The sequence below is a fragment of the Ambystoma mexicanum genome, chromosome 3p, assembly GCF_040938575.1.
Source record: "Ambystoma mexicanum isolate Mex_15411 chromosome 3p, UKY_AmexF1_1, whole genome shotgun sequence".
NCBI classification, from domain to species: domain Eukaryota; kingdom Metazoa; phylum Chordata; class Amphibia; order Caudata; family Ambystomatidae; genus Ambystoma; species Ambystoma mexicanum.
The window spans coordinates 1,107,284,813-1,107,307,439 of record NC_090925.1 but is presented as its reverse complement, the minus strand read 5'-3'; the positions used below and the strand labels follow the sequence as shown (position 1 = coordinate 1,107,307,439).

At 48.0% G+C, this 22,627-nt stretch overlaps 1 protein-coding gene across 2 annotated transcripts in view; it reads left to right on the top strand.

The window, feature by feature from the left end:
- Positions 1 to 22,627, top strand: part of ARHGAP26 (Rho GTPase activating protein 26) — a 2,838,701-nt gene that overhangs the window by 1,488,383 nt on the left and 1,327,691 nt on the right. For both annotated transcript variants that reach the window (XM_069652460.1, XM_069652459.1), the window contains exon 12: positions 15,883 to 15,919. In XM_069652460.1, coding sequence (XP_069508561.1) covers positions 15,883 to 15,919 — 37 coding nt within the window. The remainder of the gene's footprint in view (positions 1 to 15,882; positions 15,920 to 22,627) is intronic.

The window sequence follows — 22,627 nt, the reverse complement described above, 5'->3', positions numbered from 1 at the left end:
CTGAAATGTTGTACCAATGGGGCAGTTGTAACCAAATCATTATTTCACCAAATGTCCACATTTTGCATAACAAGCTGCAATCCTTGCCATATGCTGATTACAAGCAGTTGACCATGTCCCAAAGATTTTTCTATTCTTGTATTTCAAGTCTTGAAAGTGTAGTTGCAAAACACAGAAGAGAACTTTAAGGCTGATGCAGTATTATTTTCTGGTACCTAGTTTCCCATTCAGGCTGAGGTAAAGCAAAGCTACACTAGTTATCTTTTGGCTGACCATGAGGATTTATATTTTTTTCACTTGAATTTATAATGTGATCTATGTACTTGTGACGTCACCTCTGTTAATCAGAGAATTATTTGAACTATTTATCAGAGATTGCCCAAACATATTGTATCAGCCTGAGCAGAAAATATGTTATCAGTGTGTGAGGAGGAGCCCGGAGTGGAGGGGGTGCCGGGAGGGGTAGCGGGACTCCGCGGGATCGCGGCAATGGGCCGCGAAACAGAAAACGCAGCCCCGTCCCACCCGTTCACCCCGGGACTCTACAGGATCGCGGCAACGGGCCGCGACATGAAAAGAGCGGCCCCCTCCCGCCCAGCCTTACCTGAACCCGCCAAGGGTAACGCCGCGGCTTGCAGCCCGGGAGACGGGTTGGTGACGGCGAACCCGCGGGAAACACGGGCAGTCACGGAAAGCCGGCCCACACGGCCCGCCGAACGTCTCTCCCCACCAGGAAGGGAGAGAAGGGAGAGACGGCTTGCTCGGCGGGGCGGTCCGCTCTGGAACAGCCACAGACACAAACACACATGGCGAGAGGGAGAGACTTCAAAAGGGGGGAGGGACTCACGGGATGGAGTTGCCTGGGAGCGGGACTCTTCTGGCAGGCAGCAGAATCAGCCACTCTGGGAAACCACGGCAGCCTTTAAAGGAGGCGGGACATGGCAATACCAGCCAATGAGAAGTCTGATTGACAGGGAAGCTTTCCATTGGGGGGGAAGCAAGTCACTCACATCATATAAAAGCCCGGGAACTAATCCAGCGTTTGTTGTTGGTTTTCCTAGTCGTACGAAGAGGACGAGGAGAGAAGGAACAACTGGTGGGCCTATCCGGACAACAAGGAGACCTAGGAGGGTTTAAATCCTGTACATGGAAGACTGCCTAAGAGTGGAGTAACTCTCAAGGAGTTCATGGATTATATTTTCATTAGTTTAAAATCACCTGAATAAAGTATAATTTCAGCAACCCAACCCCGGTCCGGGTCTTGATTTCTACACAGTGGTAAAAAGGGCAGACTGGGTTCAAATCCTGGCTTCACCTCCTATCCTATCTATAGTGATGAACATGGGTATTTCATTTTATCCCACCTTACCTTACCTGCTACAATTTGGATGGTAAGTATGGGTTTCATGTTTTGTGGGGTAAGAAAGCAGGATGCTCAGTATGGGTCTTGTGGTGTTGAGGTGGGGAGGCAGGAGGCTAGACCTGGAGCTTTTTCTAGCTCGGGTTGGACTGTGGAGCTAAGCAAGCCACTCGGGTGTGCATTTCGCCATGAAACCCATTGTTACTCGACCTCAGTGACCTGCATCCTGCCAAGATTGTAAGGCGAGATAAGGGCTCACTTCATATAATATACGTGTGTGCCCCACAGGAACAGCAGAGCTGATTCAGCTCCTCCTCCATCTGATGTTTTTATAATTGAGTACCTTTGAGCTGAGTTATAACATCTATCGGCACACAGCGATCATTATTAACCTCCCCATAGCCAATCAGAACGTCCAGAGTGCAGTCAATATCTACCGGCATTGACTGCATTCTGAACAGTCTGCCTTTGAAAGTAAACCGAGAAACCACAATGCAATTTTGATGCAAGATTTTTTTCAACAAGACACCCTCTTTCTGAGGAGATTGTGTTGCTACACCATCCAATTTAACAAACCAAAGAGAAAGTTGAAACATAAGAAAATGCTTTCACTTTCTTATAGATCTATCTTTTCTTTTAAATGCCACCTAAGGCGTGCACATTTTGAACTCCCCCTCCCCCCAGAGTAACCAAAATTGCAATTTAAATGCTTAACTTATGAAGACAACCTTATTTAAAAACGACACAATTTAAACATATTTAAAAACTCAATTAGTCTATTTCATTCACATACTATTAAAGCAACATTTTAACTTCACCTCCAAAACATGTATTGCTAGTACCACTGTTCTAATAGCCGTATAGGCCGTGGGATGGGCAACTATATCTTAGGATAATTACTCTTCCCCAACTTATAACTCTGTTTCTCCTGAGGCCATAATTTTGTGGCCGATCATTATTTCTTTATTTTTATTTTTTTACATTAATTGCCCGCCACACATGCTAACTGAAACATGGCAGTCTCCTCTCTGATTGGAGTACAACCTGCACACCTCAAGGGTTCAGGTAACCTCAGTAAGCGAAACCTTCCTACAGCATCTTAGATTTGCTGAGTTCTGCCTTACTGGCTCCATGACAGTGTCTAAAACTCTTAAATCTCGTTCTATGCCAAGTTACTTCTGCACCCTGCTCCAGAACTGCACACAGCTTACTTTGCCAGCTGCTCTGCCTTTGTTTTTTGTTGATGTTAACCAGCTGCTAGGGAAGCACAGTGCCAAATGCTCCCATACCTTACCGGTGGTAATCATCATACTCCGAGTCTAAGCTTCCTTATCCCGGTTCTGACGCTATGAAGGACTCAGACCCGGGAGATCTCTTCTGCTAAGCAGTGCTCGAAGTGTACATAAAAAGTGGTGAAGCTGTTTCTCTCCCGACCATCTTTGTGTGAACAAAACCCCTCCTAACCCGCCTCCCCCAGTCTGCGTTTTACAACTGTATTATCAAGACTGAATGGAACACAGTAAAAGAAAATAAATTATACAGTCACCTACTGGTAGGGATTATTCCCCCCTTTATGCACCGTTATGTACCTTTCTAATCACCCACCCTTCACACCAATTAAGGGACATGCCAAAGTCCGCAGCCACCCCAACGCAGCTGTCCAGCAATCTAACATTAATCGTGCTTAAACGCAAAAGACAAAATGGAGCATAGATCTCCCGAGCTAGGAAGTTGGTCTTCCAGCGCTTATCTCCGGGGTGCAGTGTTGTATGGCGGCTTTGGATTGGGCTCCATCTCCCAAACCGAAGCAAAGCAGTCAGCAAGATAGAGCAGCGAGCTAAAACACCGCTCCCTTACGTGCAGGGCACAGGTTTGAATCCTTGTAGGAGGCTGGGAAGAAATAAGTGCTCTTCACTCACCACCGTCCAGGAATGGTCCTTAATAAGAAAAAAGGTAAGGTAACGATGGCTTCGTTTTTGGAAAAGTAGAAGAACATAGTACTCTCTAGTTTCCACCCGCTTCGACCACTGCTACTAGGCAAAATGTTCAATCAAAAAAAAGTTTGCCCCTGTAAGGGACTCCTGCCCCGGGGAGGTACAGATAGGTCAATCCAACCCCAAGGTTTCTGCTGCACGCCAGGCATATACTAGAGCAAAAAGATTGGCACTGGTAGGAGAGAGATGAGAAGAAGGGGACTGCCACAAGAAATAGCGGGATGCAGAGTAATGAAGATTACCGGTAAGTACCCAGGACTTTACTCCTTCTTCCCTCTTCCTTGTCCCCGTCCTAGATGTACTAAGCATCCTGACAGTGCCAGTACACAGATACAGAAAAAGCAACTGCTGAAACACTTCTGTTTTGCTAATAACAGAACACCAGCCATTACACAGCAGATTCCAACAGGGCTGTGCCGACATTTGCCAAGTCAGAAGCTACAACAAGAAGTCTCTCATGCTTAATAAATGGAGAAAGGAAAACTGATGTGCTGGCAGGACAGTTCTCCGGCATGGATACCCACCCTGTTTTGGCTTAAGAGTCATCTGCTTCTCTAGTAGAAGGACCCTGAATCCCTTTTGGCAGAGCACTAAGCAATAACAATGGACTGCTTCACCTTTTTTACTCAAAGGAGCCATAGACTACTGTTTGCCTTTGCATCCTGGACCAAAGACATACATGAGAAAGCCAGACGAGCGAAACCTGTAGCCCGGTTTACGTATAGTCAGTCTGCCCTGCCAACATGTGATCTGAAGGCCAGAGGAGCCCAGTGAAGTTCATTAGCGCCTCGATGCCCGTGGGCTCTAGTGCGCTCTACAAATCCAAAAAGAAATAAATAAATAAAGCTACAGTGGGACGAATCAGTTTGATGTAGTGTGTCTCTGAGTGCGGGTGACATCACTGATGGTGGAATGTGGTGATGTCAGTGAGTGTGGAGTATTGCTAATATGATTTTCTTTTGTCGGTGGGGCCTAATGGTCTTCTGGCCTGGACTCGCGGGTGGGTGGTCTCATGGGTTTAGTGCAATTCTGGTGTATTGCACAGGTATTTGTTCTGACATTTACACAAGAGAACAGGAACTTTCGTGGTGCAGTAATATTTATAAAACAATGTTGTTATGCAAGTCATATCTGTATTCTGTTCTCTGTCTTCTGTGTGAAGGCTGTGTCGTGTGGGTTAAGGAATTTCTTTACGATCTGTTTTAGGGTATGGAGGCCCTACATTTTGGGAGGTAGTATTCCGCGGTGACGGTCTGGCAGGGGCTAGGGGCCCAGAGGAGATGGTGTATGGTGTTTTGGTTGCATTCTTGGTACTGTAGGTTATGGAAGCTGGGTTATGGCAAGGATCCCATATCTGCTAGTTGTTCCCATATCTGTTTGGCAAGGACTGGGGGTCCAGAGTTGTAGTGTTGGTGTACTGTGGTGTGAACGCTGGAGCGTGGCATGCTCTAGGTTTCAAGGGGCAGCTTCAAACAGGTGGAGTGCGTAGTTTATTGTTTTTGTTCCTCGTGTGTCGTCCAGTTCAGGTTTTAAGGGAGGAGTTAGCTCTTATTCTACTTCGTTGGGTTCCTCATTGTTGTGTTTTTTGGAGATGGAGCGGAGTTGGAAGGATTCTTCAGTGTAGTTTGTATGGAGTTTCTGGCATGGTTATGGTTCTTTGTTGTCCATTTGTTAGGCACAGTTAGGGTGCATATTCTTGGGGTGCCACGTAGGTTATGGTTGTGCCGTGGTTTTAGTGCTATTTGAGGAGCAGTATCCGTTAGTGTTGGTTTCAGTTTGGTTGGCATCTTGTCATTTAATGTATGGTGTTGGGGTTGTGAGCAAGCTCTTGGTGGTCAGCTTTTGAGGAGTCTGTTTCGTTGGTGCATTTACGTGCTGGTCACACCTACTTGTGGGTTTTGTTTTGGGTGAAAGTTTTAGTTGGAAGATCCTTCTTGTTCAAGAAATGTAAGGAGGTAGAAGTGTTGTATTGTGTCTGAGTGTGGGTGACATCACTGATGATGGAATGTGGTGATGTCAGTGAGTGTGGAGTGCTGAGGTGTTATGTTCTGAAGTACTGTTCTAACAGTTACAGTTGGAGATCTAAGCTGGTATGAAGGGACGTGCCGGTGTCTTCCTGGCATTTACTTACTAATAAACCTACTGATAACTTACCTGATGGTCTGGGTGTTACTTCAGGTACCACATTATTTTACAGTTCCTGGGACAAGTAAAAGAAAGGCAGGACCTTCGGAATCAAGGAAAGAGAAGTGTGAAACTCCAGACCCTCAGGCAAAAATCAGTGCTATGGCTTGGCATCAATAAGGACACCCAACTCTCCCAGTTGCCAGGCCAAAAGAAAATTACCTTTAAAGACAGAAACATGCAAAACTAGGAGGAAGTCTCGAACCGGGTGGGATGACATGAAGGATGAGAAGCTTCATAACAGACGAGATACATATGGTTCACCCTTCTCAATGCCATCTAAGGAACCCTAAGGCTTTAATAGCCACACGTGAAACCCTCTTTGAGGACACCGCTAAGCCCAACTGCAAACCATTGTGTAAAAAATGTGCTGATACTCAAAGGTTCACAGTACTTGTGGTAGGGTTGCGAAGCAGGGAAAGATGCCCAATGGCGATTATACAACTTCAATGTGGCTGGTAGCCTAGAGTGTTGAATTCCCCAAACCAGGTTTTTTTTAAATGTCCTTATGGACTAAACCTTTGCTTTCGGCAGCCATGCTAATAGCTAGAGCCTAGAGCATGTGAAGGGACGGTAGAGGAGGGCCAGCCACGTCAGCTGGTTAGGAGTTTTTGGAAGGAATCAAATCGAAGGAAAGGCCAGCTGAAGTAACCAGGGGAGCCTGGTTTTGCTGCATAACTAGGGAGCCACTGACAGAACAAGCACACCCTCCCTCCTGATCTTGAGAAGGATTTGCCGAACGATGAGAAAGGCAAAGAGAAGCTGATGAGGCTAAGAGAATGGCAGAGGCTCCACACCCATGCCTTAGTATGCTTAACTCCTGAACAATACAGAGGGAAGCTGGAGATCTCTGGAATGCAGTGAGGTCCGGCCAGTGAATGGTCAATCTCATGTAGAGGAAAGAGAACATTTCCTTTGAACGAGACAGACCAGGAGGAGGGTAAACGCTCTGCTTTAGGGCTCAGCCCTGATGTCATTTTACCAACGCATAACTCGGGGGCTGCTCGTCCATAATGGATGACAGGGTGTAGACCCACCACCTGTTTAAGACGAGCTTAACAAGCCCATTCAAAATACTGAGTGCTCCACTCCCCCAGCTGACACAGGCATCTGGTGGAGTGCTCCTGGGCTGGCTTTAACTAGATTGCCAATGGGAAATGCAGTTTCCCTTTGACTGTTCAGTAGTTACCCTGCGCGCATGCCTACTGGTACATGCAAGGCCAGTGCGTTTTGCTTGCACACCCTTACATGGCCTAATGGGGATGCAGGTACTGCAAGGCTAAATGTCTAAGAGGGGCTCCCTGGCACCTCCACCGCACATCCAGAGCCGAGGGGCCGCGTGATGGGGCTCTCGGGCTGCACCACGCATATGAAGGAACCAGGAAGCCCTCTCTGCTTCCTGATTCCTGTTCTATGGCACACGGGAGCAAGAGGGCCTTCATTGTACCCGACAATGCATGGCTAAGTCTGCCACAATATGAAGCTGGGCTGCAGGTAAGACAATAAAACAGGTATGTGTGTGCATGTATGCTTGGGTTTGTGTTTGTAAGTGCGTGGGTGAATGACAGAGTGTATATTGTTTTTGATGTGCATTTGATTGAGAAATATGAAGGCTGTATGGATGCCCAGGTGAATGAAGAATGACTGCGGTATGAATGCTGATATTTATGTATGAATGTGAATGTGAATGGAAAAAAGAATGCTGTATGAATGCTAATGGGAGTATGCGTGTATGTGAATGTGAGAGTGACTGAAGAATGAATGATGCTCTGTGAATGCTGATCTGTTTCTGCAGGTTTTGGGAGGAGGACTCTTTAAGGGTGGGGATGTTTTCCTACTATGGCATGGCATTTGTTTTACTTCAGCATAAAAGGGAAAAGCAGCACGATGAGTGTTCTTACCTGCCACTGGCCCACATTGGTGGACCAGTCTGAATGTATTTCTTTACTGTTTTGCATGACATTGTTTACTAGCCATCAACAGTGATACCAACATGAAGAGTAGTATTACGTGGCTGGGCTGACGTACATTTGTGCAGCCAGTCTGGATGTTTTCTTGCTGTGACATGACATTTATTAGTAAACATCAAGTGTAAAGCAAAAATGATAAGTGATATTACCTGGCTATACTACATTGGTGCAGCCAACCTGGACATAGTTTCTTACTGTGGCCTGGCATTTTGCACTTTTAAAGCCAACAGGAGTATGCACTTGGATGGTGATATTGGCATATATTTGGGCAGCCTGCATGGGTGTGGTGATGTGACCGCATTGACTTTGCCACATTGACCTGGGTTTATTATCCCCAAGTCCACAAAAGCATATGTCTGCAGTAAATCTGCAGTCATATACTAGTTCCTTTGGGATAAACCAGAAAAACCTGCATGTGCCATAATTCCCCTCTTGAACACGGAAATTTGGATTGGGAGGGGAACGGAACATACAGAAGAACCATTCGGGTCACCTAAGCCAGTAAGAAGGCTGTAAAACTCCTCCCTAGCCCAGATGGCCGAAACATGTTAACATATACAACAAAGGCACTACATCACCCATAACCCCCCTTTACCAACAGAAGACACCTGGACTGCACTAGCAAAACTTCTGTATATATTTGGTCTCAGGAAGATAATGGGAAGGACTGGGGTTACCCACTTGAAGTTTTACCACCCCTTAAAGGGAGCAGTCTTGGGGAAAACACACACAGACCACTCTACCATTTGATATCCAGAATGGCAGTAGGAAGCCCATTCCACACCCGTACAGTTAATTGACACACAGTGTCCCACTTCCTTCCTCACTACCAGGAATATTTAGCAGGAGAGAACGTATGGCTTCCTCACATCTTCCAGCACATGGAGACAGCATCCCCTGCATTCTCAATTAAAAGAAAAGGCTGCACCAAAATATTTGGCCGGACCAGACACACCTTTACAGAAGACGGTTTGGTGGGTCCCCAGCGAGCCAGAAGTAGTAGAAGTTATGGCAGTAGTCGGGCAAGCATTGCGGCTCACAGAGCAAGTGTACTAGAAGCTGGTGAGTGAAGCACAGCATTCTAACACCTTGTGCGAGCATTGCCAGGAACAGTATCCAGTTCCCTGTTCACTCATATAAGAATTAAAGTGAGTAAAAGTTGTTTGTTGCAGCTGAAATACCCGGAACAATGGAAATGTAGCACTTGCGTATAAAGTGAAAGGCATTTTGCTTGCGTGAGTAGGTAAAGTTGCTTAAACCCTTTTTTCGATCATTGAGAGACTATTACTGCTTGAAGGAGTGGTTGTGTGTCCCTAATTAAGGAGCGGGAACAATGCTAAAACCATTACCGAATACCTAATCTTGACAATACAAGTGTTACGACCTTTAACTTGTGAAAAATAGATTAAATAGTGGTCACATGTGCCTAATTGTGATTCCCAAAGGAGGACCGAACTCTATCCTTCACTTAAACACAGGAATGCAATTATATACCAATGTTTAAACCTTTAAAACTATATCAAGAAGTAGCTGTGTGTTCCTAATTGAGATTTCTCTAGAAAGACTCAATTCTATTCTTTATCTTAATCCGGAATACCTTCCATTGTTAAGAAGCGAACAATCCTTGCCCAAGCCAATAGGCTCCCTATGTTTACAGTGAAACTAGCCTTTCTAAAAGTTAAGAAGCAATCTAACTGTACTATGAAGTTGATAACAGTACCTTGGCCTAGGATACAACTGTACAAGCATTACCTGAAGTGAAGAGGGTGGCACCAAGGCTTCTGGGTAATCATTTGGACCTATAACTGGCAGAAAGGAGCAGGTAAAGTTGGGGAAAGGAAACTGGCTGCTTGTAAATACTATTATGAAGTTGACACAACCTGTAGTGCCAGAGACTGTTGAAGACAGAGAGAAGTGAGTCTTAAAGGCAACCCCAGGTTGTTATTGTGGCAGACAGACAAGAGAGGCAAAGACATGCCCTTTTGAAGAGTGTTATTCAAAGGAAGAGTGCCTTACCTAGTTGAAGTTGTTGAAGTACTATGAAGTATATCTTGTTGAAGCTTGTCTAGAAGTACAAATCACCGAAGAAGTCTCCTAGTGGCCCAAAGTACTGAAGCTGTAGTGGTATATCCAAGTGTCTGTAGATGCAACATTGTAGTAGCCTAAACGAAGTGGAGTACTGTGAGACAAAGGTGACTGTTCTCATATTGTATCACGATGATGTGAAGTTGTTGAAGTGGAAGCAGCTAAAACTGTTACCAAGAAAATGGTAACTGTTAACCAAGAACTGTGTATCACTGATAGTGGTAAATATTGTATTTCTTTTGAACTGTGGCAAGTCTTCTTTAGGATGCGACAAAGCATTGTGGCTGGGATTACCATTGGTGCTATTTGATGGAAGTGTAAAGTGGATATGTCACCAAGCAGAAGAGATTTGCTTTAATTGGAACTTTGGTTAACAAACTTTTACCTTGACTTTGAAATATCAAGAACTGATTTATGATCTGATATGGCATTTATAACACGCCGGTACACAAGTGTTTCTAGGCGCGACAAGACAAGGCGGGGGAAACAGAGGGAGGACAAAACAACGATCTTACTAGGCCCTGTGTCATTCAGATCACGCAAGTCAGGGAAGTAGAAGGGGAGAAGTGCCGAGGGGCGGTGGGGGAGAAGTGCAGGTGACTCAAAAAGTGCAGCCAGTGGGTGGCTCAGTGCAGGTAACTCAAAAGGTGCAGCCAATGGGTGGCTCATAAGTGCAGAGAGAAGGGACTGTAGTGTTGCAGGTACAGACCACAAGTGCCGGGGAAACCAGGAGGCAGTACAAAGTGCAACTGGACATGCAGGAGGCTGGGCCCAAGTTCAGAGGGTAGCCAGGTGACCAGTGTGTGGAGCAGTCCAGACATCAGCAGGGGAGAGGAAGAGAGAAAGTGGAAGCGAAGAGGAAGATCTTGAGTTGCTTCCAGAACCGGAGATGGTTCTGTTCAAGTTTGAGAGAAGCAGGGAGGCTGTTCCAAAGGGTGGCCCTGCTGAAAATAGAGATCTGCCCACCAACTATCTGCTTGGAAAAAGCGACTGACCCTCAGAGAGTTGGCGGTGGATGAGCGGTGAGCTCGAGAAGGGAGATGGTTATGAAGAGAAAGTTGGAGGTAGTGCGGTCTCAGGCCCCAGAAAGCCCTGTGGACGATACAGAGGGTCTTGAACTTAATCTTTGCTACCAGTAGGAGCCAATAAAGAGATTTCAGAGCTGGAGAGATACGATACCTGCTCTTGAGGCTGAGGGCAAGTGTTACAGTCCTGTTCTGGATCCATTGTAGGGGTTGGAGAGTAGAGGCAGGAATATTTAGAAAGAGGCTGTTGCAGTAGTCCAGTCTAGAGAGGACCAGAGCTTGGGAGACAGTGAGTTTCTGGGGGAAAGTGAGAAAAAGGAACAATACCTCTGAGGAGGTGCAGCTGATGGTTTGACTTTCTAGAGACTTCAGAGATGTAAGGAGAGGGTGCAGTCGAAGATGACCCCAAGGTTCTTAGCCTCACAGGTAGGAGTAGGAAGAGGGCCCAGAGTGGGCGGCCAGAGAGAGAGGGGAAAGGAGGGGAGCTGGTGTTCCGACGAGGAGGGTCTCATTATTACTGGCATTAAGGCACAGATCATGGCGGCACAACATTCCCAAATTGCGGCCAGACAATCTGGAATGAGGGAAGCAGAAGAGGCTGCTCAGGGGAGCCTGAAAGAGAGCTGGGTGTCATCCGCATAATACTGAAAATTGGAGCAGAGAACAGCAATGCAGTGGGCAAGAGGTGCCAGGTATTGGTTGCACAGCCAGGGAGAAAGGTTAGACCCCTGGGGAACACCACAGGTAGAGAGAGAGATAGAAGAGAGGAAAGGCCCCAGTTGGCCCTGAGAGGGTCGATCAGTGAGAACGGACCTCCGTTCTCATTGACCGACCCTCTCAGCCAGGCCAGGGCCTGATCAGTGATACCCAGGTTTTCACAGAGGCTATTGAGCAGGATGGCATGGTTGACCATATCAAAGGCAGAAGAAAGATCAAGGATTTGACACATTTCTTTCTTTTTTTGAATACTAATAGAACTGATCTTGAATCCTGGGGAAGGAAAATCACCCAGGACCATAGAAGATTATTCAGAGACTGTAAATGTTGTTCATGTCATGTTGTTTTTCCATATATTTTCTTTATGTATTTGTTGCTAGTGTGAGGGCCAGTGATCATGTGTTCGATTGTTTCCCCTTAGCTTGGCTTAGGCAGGAAAATCCTCAGCAGAGTAGGGTTAGTGAGGCATTTTGAACGTATTTTCTTTAATAAAACAGTATATGTTGATAAATCATGAAACAGTTGTCTGCCTCACATTACTGACCCCTCACACTAGTCGGTCCAAATACTCCATACGTTTCCATGACATGACAAGAGTAGAAGTGAGTTGTGTGGTATAGAGAATTCGAGCTATGGTTTTAAAGAGGAAGAACATTGCTGTAGCATAGAGAAAAGTTGCTGGGGTGGCTGTAAGACATTGAGTGGAAGACCAGATTATAAGACCCAGAGAGGAGAAGAAGACTGCTGGGCTGGTTGTTCGACGTGGAGTAGAAGAACTGATTGTAACACCCCAATAGAAGAAGGTGAGTACTGGGCTCGCTTTAAGTCCTGACGTGGAAGAACTGATTGTTAAACCCAGAAAGGAGGTGAAGACGAAGACTTTGACCAAAGGGAGGGCAGAGCAGGACAAGGGCATCGGCCTCGAAAAGAAGTAGAAGGTGCCTTGAACAGGAAGCAGACTAATGCAGACTCTCCCTGGGTGCAGACTAGTGAGCAGGGCAATATATCCCGGGGTGTGAAGTGGTAAGCAGGGCACCATATTGTGGAGAAAAAGACAGAGTGACGAGATTAAGGTGGTGAAGGAAAGAATAGGTCCCCTGGCACTAATCCAGGAAAGAAAAACCTACAGTGTCCTGCTTAGATGCTTACATGCAAATAACCTTATGGAACTGCAGGAGCACCTATGGGACCTGACAGAACCAAGTGTGACTAACCAATGGAGAATATAGAATAGCATAAACATTTTAGAAGCCGCATTATGGCTCAGGAAAACTACAGCAGGCTACAGGCCTCTCAGCGAGGATCGAGCTTAGCTGAATTCAGGCTGGACGAGAGCAATACATGTGAGACAGGACCTGCTGCCAAGGCCACCAGATACGGATGACTTTCCATTCCTTGACCGACAAAAGCACCAGCCGCAGTAAATACGAGTAATAACTCTTAGCTCAAAATCATGGTCTCAGAACACATGACGCGGCTGACACAGACAATGGACAGCAACCTCCGTTGGTAGAGGGAGCCGATCTCACGTTACCAGACAGAAGCTCACAATATAGATGCTACAATGTGAGACAAGTGTTGCACCGAGCAAGAGAGCACTCTCATAGACTAAGGTGATACACACAAGTTACAATGCAGACACATAGTCATTCTTGTTGCCTTGAAAATGTACACCAAGAGCTGAGAACCTTTGCGGATCCCAGGCCTGGGGACGTCGGCTCTAGCCAGTCACAGTTTAGTATCCTTTGGGTGGGTAGCAAAGGGTAAGAACCAATACCAAGACCCAGACACTGCAACATTGTTATATATAGTGACTTGGGGATGGACCAGGCCTGACATGCGAGGGCCAGTACACTTACATGTATAGTGTCCGCTATAGGTGGCATATTACTCAGTACCCAATCCAGTGGTCAGATCGGCTTTCTGGAGAAGGGCCCAGGTTGTGACGCCACTCTGACATAATCAGGGTACAAAACTGGCCACCGAACCAGGAGACGTTGAGATGTTCACTGATTTCTTCTGTCCCTGTGCTGATCCCTGTTGGCTTTGTTTGTAATAAACCGCAGTTTGAACTTTCCGTTGACTGAGTCCTCCATTTGTCCTGTGGAAGGTGTTGGGCTTTCTGAGAGTCCACAAACTCCTAGTGCCCCTCTGGCATACCTGGGAGTTTGTTCCAACAGCTTGGAACTTCAACACAAGTGCTTGTTCTACCGGAGGGAAATAGCTATCCTATGACCACAGGTTGGGACGGTTACCAGACATTTGGTCGAAAAAAATTGGTCGACCAGACAAATGGTCGAACCAATTTGGTCGAAAACCAAATGGTCGAATTTTTTTATTTTTTTATTTTCACCCCTTTTTTTCATTTTTTTGGGGGGGGTCCCCCCAACCCCCTTTTTTTCTCTAAAAACCCCTTTTTTTACAAAACGAAAACCCGAAAAATAAATATATAAATAAAAAAAAATTCGACCATTTGGTTTTCGACCAAATTGCGTCAACCAAATGTCATTCGACCCGTTTTCAGTCGACCAAATGACTGGACACCGTTGGGACGCATCAGGGACCAAAACATCATCCAATGAAGCAGAGTTATGCCTAAATGAATGTGTGTGAGACCAGCGAGATACCCGGAGATACTTTTTTTTTGGTGAAAATCATTCTGAAGCAGGAAGACTTCCCTTTACTCAACCATTCTAATCCCTTATGTTTGTGTTGTCTAACATTTTTAAATAGTCCAGAATAAAACCTTTTGAAATAGACTAGACTTTCTGGATTCCACTGGGCTTTGTGACATGGCATTTATCAGCACAATTCTTTTGTACGTATTCCATAATGTCTGAACCCTGTGGTCTTATGGCTTTTGAATTCTGGTCACCTATTTATAAAATTACATGATTATGCAAAATAAAAAATAGTCCAGTCTTCCTTTTACCTTATGGTGAAAAAGGAGCCTTTTATGCATTACAAGCAAGATATATCCAAGGCATAAAATAAGCAGTGTCGCATAGCAATTTGCTATGCAATTCTGTAGGTTTGCTAATCAAATGGACACTTGAGTAGCAAAGTTAGCTATTTAAGTTGCCCTCTTTAATGAAAGTACATTTTGCCCTGCATTCCTCTCTTGCCCTTGATGCTCTCCTCACCCTCTTTTCTCTGTTCACTTCAATTGCTAATGGTGAGAAAGTGCAGCAGTAATTATCTCCTCCACTCTTAAGTGCCAAAGGCATGTGTGGGAGTGCTAGGCAAGACTATCTTTTTCAAATAATTGCAAACCTGAAGTAACCGGGATGATCCTTTTATTAAGCGTTCTATATCCTATCTGGCAAAGACCAATCTGTGCCAACTTTTTTTTTTTTTTTTAATACAGTCATGCAATTCCATTCCTAAAATGTAAGTTGTTACATAATGCATAATTACAGAATTGATACTGCAAACACTGCATCATCTCAATGCTTTACAGTTTAGGTTAGTGTATCTAAATTTCATAGTGTCAACTATATTTCATTTTGTTGCATAATATGCATTATATTGATGAGTTAACACTTTTGAAAATGTACATGATCATATGATCAAATGCTTTTGATGGCAAACCTAGCTCTGTAACCTGCAGGTTGCATTCATCTTGCAACTGGTGCTCAACCCATACTCCTTGACATTCTATATTATCCTGTTGCTTTATGCAAGGTATCCTGAAAGTGAGATGACCACAAACTATAATATTCCATCTAGTCTGTCCAGTTCTCTGCCTGCTTCTCAATCCACTCTGTTTATTCTCTTTCCCTCCTCTTGCATAATGAATGCACAAAGCGAACTAGATGTTTACGCAAAGTAGTGATCAATAGTTCCATCCAGTCTGTATATCTACAGATCTACCGCACTACTAAACACTGTAGTTAGCCTCCAGAGCTCACTTTGGTTTATGATTATGGTTGTATTATATATTACCACCTGCAGGAGACAGTTGACCAAACAGTTGTCAGAGTTCTCATATCTATTTGTGCCCATTCATGCAGCTAACGTTTTACATTTTACAGACACCCATCTATGGCTCGCAAAGTCGAGTAGTTTTATGAAAGGCGAGTAGCATTTACAAGAGATGTTTTAAACATTTAACATTTACTTTGCAGTAAATATCAAATAAAAGTTTCACTGTGCATGGCTGGCCTCTGGGTGGCAGCAGTGTGCAAAATAAAGTGGATTTGTAGTGACATGCACCATTTTACAGGAATGGCATTTTAAATGTGTTGTCCTCCGTTGCTATTGGTCAAGTGCTTTTCTCTTAGGCCTGGCTCCTTTCACTAATGTCTTATTTCAGCGACATGCACAACTGCTGGATTGTTTCCCATTTCATGTCTTGCTTGCAAATAACTTCTGGTGACATTATCAATATTAGTACGAAATTGCTATTCAATTGAGTCTATTTGCTAATCAAAAATATTTTCATTAGCAAACTCTGCTAATCAGTTTTTGAAAACTATTGTACGCCTTGATAGCAGAGGAAATGAGGATGTTCTGTTCATTGAAAAAAGGTCTGCTCTTTCTTTCAGGTCTACAATTCAAACAAAGATAACCAAAATGAAGGATGTGAGTATCTTTTATGTCTTTCTCTTTGACAAGATTTAAAAATATGGTTGGATTAAATGTATGCATGGTATCTCTGGGCTGTGTGTCCGTCACTCCTGTTGAAGGCCACTGTTTTAGTGTCTCTGTGCGAGACAGAATCTGCTGAGCAGTACAATAGCAATGAGCGCTTTGTTGAAGCCCAAGTCTCAAAATTGTGTGCATTTGAGTGTGGTGTTCCTGTTCGAAGAACCAATCACTGACTACTTTGCATCTGATGGGAAATATGCACCACTTTTGTCTGTCACCCTTATGCACAGGAGGGTGCTGGCTAAATATACTGTTTGTTTTAACACCACTGCAGAAACAAAAGGTTCAGACACAAGATTGTGCATTGGCATATGACCCTGCTCCCCCACGCCCCTTCCCTTTCCAACTGCAGACATAAGCAGAAACCCAATATGGAGTCACCCGCCATAAGCCTATCCATTGTCACTAACACTGATCCCTCCCCCACCCCTGTTCTTGCCCATACTCTCCTTACTCCACCATTACATTATCCAACCACCGCTCGCAAACTAGTCATGCCCTTCCTCTTGCCTGCTGGCAACATGGCTGCAACACAGAACCAATTTCTGGGCAGAGGCACAGTATGAAAGATGCAGGAAAAGGGGCAGAAGACAGCAACAGACTCCCTACTCCCCTTATTCAGGGAAATGTTTTTGGAGCAGTGCAATTGGGACTCTGTTCTGAGTGTAACATGCTTGCAGCACATTACTAACCCGATAATTAATGGAGTAAACATTTTTGAGCCATTGGTAAACATAGGGTTCAAAGGGGTGTGTGTGTGTACACGTACTCACACACACAAATGATTGTTGCCTGATGCATATCAGTGTGTCTTATTTTGTGATGGTCTGTGGTGAAATCTCAAACCTTTCTTGCAGCACTTCAGTGCTGGTCCTTGTTTACAAAATCTATTGATGAAAACATGATTAGGATTAGATTGTATTTTAGATTTTGATATTCTCCAGCATGGGGTCTGGCATGGATTCACATGCTCATGAATATTCCCCGTCGTCAGGCTGGGAATCCTCGGTAAAGATAAAATCAGTTTCAGTTTCGTTTCTGAACTGTCTTTCTACTAGTAACCAATCACTGGTCTCTGGGTCATACTGCCCCCAGCCAATGACTGCCCTCTACCTAAGCCCCTCCTCTGGCAGCCATCTGCAGATTTTTACCGCACGTTCAAGTGTTGGGTGTCCTCGTGCTGTAGCTCTCGAGCTTTTACTGCATTTTGCATTTTTTTCAAAGAGTTTACTCTTATTTTCGGTCAATCGAGCCTCAAGCTCCACCGACTTCACTTCCGATTAACGGGGACCCGTTTTTGGAATTTTCTACGCCCCTCAAGGGCATCTTTTCATCGTGTTTTCCACTTCTCTGAGGATTCCATAAGATCTTGAGGCCTACCCTGCGTGGACATAGCCCAGGACAAGGCAAGTGTGATGCTTGTTGGATCCAAGCTGTTCAGGAGCTGCCCTGGATGCGGACTTCAGAACGTCTTTAAAGAGGATGAGCACTCTCGGTGCCTCTACTGCCTCCACAATGACAAATCACACGTGGATAAGGACTGTGCGTTTTGTAAGAACATGTCCGAACAGACAATGAAGGATCGTTTTATTCGACTCACCAACTGGCTGGAGGGGAGGAGCCCAGCAGCAGGTGAGAAGAGGAAATCCGAGCGGTCTTCTAAGACCTTTGTGGGCGCTCTGGCGACGGGGGCCAAACAAAAGGCATAGCACCGCGAGTGCCGTGCGGTCAGACTCCTCGACTGCCAGGCAGGGCGCATTATCACCAACACCATCAACCACGAGCCAATGCTCTGGCTCGGTGAAGAGGAAATCGGAGAACCCGGGTAAGCTTCGGGAGAAGTCCCGGGCGATCCCGACGGAGAAAGCCGAGGGGGAGCGAGGCGGTGACCCTCCCCCCAGGGTGAAGGCCTCAGGCACACCAAAGGTTGTGAAGGCCCTGATTCATGCGGCTAAGGCCTCGATTGAGGGAGTTGTGGCGGCCCTGGCGAAACCTACGGAGGCTTCTCCAGTGTAGGAGACTTCAGGGGCTAGAGTTTGCCTGCCACCCAGGAGGGAATAGTCTTTTCTGCCTATCGAGAATACCCCCGTGGACCCCCAGCAGGAGAAAGAGGGAGGGGGACACGGAAGCCATAACGGACATGGATACCACCTCTGAGGATGAGTTGGCGAGCGTCCAGAAGATCCTGGACAAGAAGTTCGAGGAATCCAGGGCCCACGGGAATGATCCTGACGAGGCCAAGAGGAGAGCAACGGGGGGGCAGATGAGGAAGATAGGGCCGCGGAGGACCCCGCGCCCCAACCATCGGTCCCATTGCAGCCGGTACTCGTACCTCAGGACAATTCAGGAACTATCATGATGGCTATACAGAGCCTGTGCGCGGAGATGAGGACAAGGATGCCCTTACCCCCCACCGACAACCCAGCGGGGCCTGGTCTGTCGGGGAGCCCACCTAGCAAGCGGAGACGAGTCCATCCTCCTCCCCCTTCCAGCCTTCACCCCCATCCCCTCCTCCGAGGGATGAGACTGGAACGGAGACGGCAACAACGTGGATGAACAACGACATTGGTGATGATGGAATGGACCTCCCTTCACCACCTCTTCGGGCCTCCCCCCTGCTCTGCCCCCCCCCCCGACGAAATTGGCTCCTTCCACGCCATGATCACCAGGGCATCTGAGCTCTTCCAGCTCTGCCCCAAAGAACAGAAGAAGGAAGGTTTCCTCTACCAACGGCGGGAGGCCAAGAGGAAGACTGTCCTCTCAATCCCGTTACTGGATGACATCTGGGACGAGGGGCTGGCGCTCCTGAAGAACCAGTCCACGGCTCCTGCTAGGAGAGACCAGTATGAAAAGAAGAACCGGGTCCCGGAATCCGCCCCTATGTGTCTCAGGGCACAGCTGTCCCTGGATTCGGGGGTCTCCACGGCAGCCAAGAAGAAAGCGGCAGGGATGACGGCGTCAACTTCAACATCCCCACCGGACGGTGAGGGGAAGAAGCTGGACGCCATGGGACGACGGGTCATCTCGTCGGCGGCGACGACGATTAAAGCGGCCAACGCCCTCTCGATCGTGGCACCCTACGACAGGGAGCTGCGGTTCAAGATCGCTCCCCTGCTGGACTTCCTCCCGGACAACAAGAGGGCAGAGGCCCTGGAAATTCTACAGGAAGGCGAGGTGGCGTCGGAGCACACCATTACGGTGACCACGGACATCTCAGACACCGGCTTTCGTCAGATGGGCAACGGCATTTGCCTTCGCCGGCACGGTTGGCTCAAGGCCACCGACTTCCACCAGGACGTGCAGACCAGGGTACTGGACATGCCCTTCGACGGGAACAACCTGTTCGGCAAGAAAGTGGACGAGTCACTACAGCCCATCAAAGCGGACACACGAGACGGCTCGGGCCTTGGGTGTTCATCAGCAGCGATGGGCGTCTTTTCTGAGCTTCGGAGGCAAGCAAGGTGCCGCCAAAGGATTCGGCGGCGGTTCCTCGTCGTACCGCCAAGCGGCCCGCTAATCGTCGCAGGAGGCCTACAGAGGACGTGGCAAGACAGGCGGATCCTGTCGTCGTCGCCAAGGCGGCAAGGCCGTGGCGAAACAGGACTGAACCGGCCATGGTGTCGGGCCCGCACCGGAGCACCCCGGTGGGAGGCCGGCTGGCGAAATTCGTCAGTGTGCGGGAGTCCATCTCAACCGACTGTTGGGTGCTGGATGCCCTGGCCCGCAGGCACACCCTGGAATTCCGAAAGAGGTGTCCCCGTATTCCACCCGTGGCCAGGAAGGAAAACCACGTCCCACAACTACTTCTGGAGGTACGAGTGAATTTAAGAAAGGGAGCCATAGAACTCGTCCCAAAGAGGCTCCAGGGCTCCGAGTGTACTCGCAGTACTTCCTTGTCCGGAAGAAGACCGGCGGTTGGCGTCCCATCCTGGATCTTTGTCGTCTAAACAAGTACATCAAGTCCCAGAAGTTCCGGATGGTCACCCTCCAGCACCTGCTGGGACAGCTGGAGGAAGGCGACTTCCTATCGTCGCTGGACTTGGAGGATTCCTACTTCCACATCCCCATCCTGAAAGGACATCGAAAATTCCTACGATTTGTAGTCCAAGGGCGACACTATCAGTTCAAGGCCCTTCTCTTCGGATTGAAGTCAGCGCCCAGCGTGTTCGCCAAGTGCCTAGCACCAGTGGCGGCGCGGCTGTGCCTGCAGGGGATCCATGGACCCCTACCTGGATGATTGGCTCATCCGAGCAAAGTCAAGAGAACTAGGTGTCGATCACACAGCGAAGACCGTCCAACTTCTCACGGATCTGGGATTCTCGATCAACTTCGCGAAATCCCACTTGGTACCGCCGCAAGTCACCCTGTTCCTGGGAGCCAGGCTTGACACAGTGGCGCGATTGGCTTCGCCGTTGGAGGAAAGGACGAAGGCCATTCAGGGCATGGTACAACAGCTGTTGACCATGGACGTGGCCAGGGTGAGGTCCATCAAGTCCCTACTCGGCATGATGTCCTTGTCCATCTACCTTGTGCGCCTATGCAGGCTGCGGATGTGACCCCTACAGGACTTCCTCGACGCCCGTTGGATGCAAGCGGCGGGCATCTTCAAAAACTCACTTTCCACCAAGCGATCCGGTGGTGGGGCACCCACGCGCACCTAGCGGCGGGCATTGACTTCTAGACCCCGGCACATCAGGAAGCTCTGACGACGGATGCCTCCCTGGAGGGATGGGGAGCACACTCCGGCGATCTCCACGCAAGAAGAGGCCTTTGGCTCCCAGAGGAGAGGTCACTACACATCAATGTCCTGGAGCCCCGAGCCGTGTTCTGGGCCCTCCGGTCGTTCCTCCCGTCAAAGTGGTAAGGTTCCTCACCGACAACACCACCACGATGTTCTACATCCGGAAGCAGGGGGGCACCAGATCCCCAGTCCTATCCAATGAAGTGCAGGATCTGTGGCATTGGGCCGTCGCCCAAGGGATGTTCCTGGTACCCTTCCATCTGGCAGGAATAAACAACACCATCGCTGACTCGCTCAGCAGGGAGCTGCGTGCCATGAGTGGGAACTTCGACAGGATCAGGCGGATCTCCTATTCCGACGATGGGGCAATCCCCAGATCGACCTATTCACGACGGCGACGAACGCCAAGTGCGCAGGTTCGCCAGCAGGTTTCCCAAGCCGGGGAGTATGGGGGATGCCTTCTCATTCCCCTGGGACGGCCTGTTCCTGTATGCATTCCACCCCGTTGCCGTTGCTGCTGCAACTCATCAGTCAACTCAGACGGTCCCATACAGTATGATCCTCGTCGCACCGGCGTGGCTGAGGCAGATCTGGTTCCCAGACCTTCTGGACATGTCAGCGTCCCCTCCGGTCAAACTTCCGATGGACGCTGATCTTTTCGCCAGGGAAGGAGGCGCTATCCTCCATCACGACCCAGGATCGTTGAACCTGCAGGCCTGGCTCCTGCAGCACTAGAGTTCGGAGGGTACGATATCCCAGCGGACTGCAAGGAGGTGCTTGCAAAGGCCAGGGCGCCCTCGACTCTCAAGTGCTATGGGCACAAATGGAAGAGGTTCTCTGGTGCCGTGCACCGAAGATTAACCCTCTGCGGATTACGGCCCCTCAAGTGCTACCGTATTTGCTATCGCTGGCCAAGGCGGGGCTGGCACATGCCTCCATCAAGATCCATCTGGCGGATATCTCCCGCTACACCAGAACTCCAGGGTGGTCATCTCTGTGGTCTCATCGCCTGGTGAAGGAGTACATGAAAGAACTGTTCCGATAGTTCCCGCCGGTGAAGGCTCCGGCCACGGCGTGGGAGCTCAACGTGGTGCTGACCAGGCTCATGGGGCCGCCATTCGAGCCTCTGCATTCGGCACCATTGAAGTTCCTGTCGTGGAAGACAGCGTTTCTTGTGGCCATCACCTCCGCACACAAGTGGGAGAGATCCAGGCCCTCTCCTGTAAACCTCCATACCTGACATTCCACAAGACGAGTGGAGTGCTGAGGATGCACCCCTCCTTCATGCCCAAGGTGCCGTCGGACTTCCATCTCACTGAGCCCTGAGAGGACTTTGCACTCGCTGGATGTGGCTAGAGCGCTGAAGTTCTACGTGGACCGCACGAAGAGTCTTCGGAAGACAACACAGCTGTTTGTAAACTTTGGACCTGTGAACCAAGGGAAGGCCCTCTCGAAGGCTTCCATTTCCAGATGGCTCTCCGGCTGCATCATGCACTGTCAATGGTTGGCAAACCGACGGTTGCCCGGCCGTCCGAGAGCCCATTCGACCTGAGTGATCTCTGCTACCACAGCGTTCTTACCTGGTGTGCCCCTGCTGGACATCTGCAGGGCTGCTACGCGGAGTTTGGGGCACACCTTCACGAGATTCTACTGCGTCGACCGGTATTCCAGGGAGGAGTCCAGAGTCGGCCAGGCAGTGCTGTGCAACCTGTTGGCTTGAAGGTGAGCCTGGTGAGGAGGTAAGAGATGCTTAATGTTGAATTGTTGAAACGCTTAATGTTGAGCCTTGCCACCTCCCGTGGTTGTGCATATGTGGACTGCTATGTATTCTTGTATTCATGAGCATGTAAATCCATGCCAGACCCCATGCTGGAGAAGGAACAAGTTACTTACTTGTAACT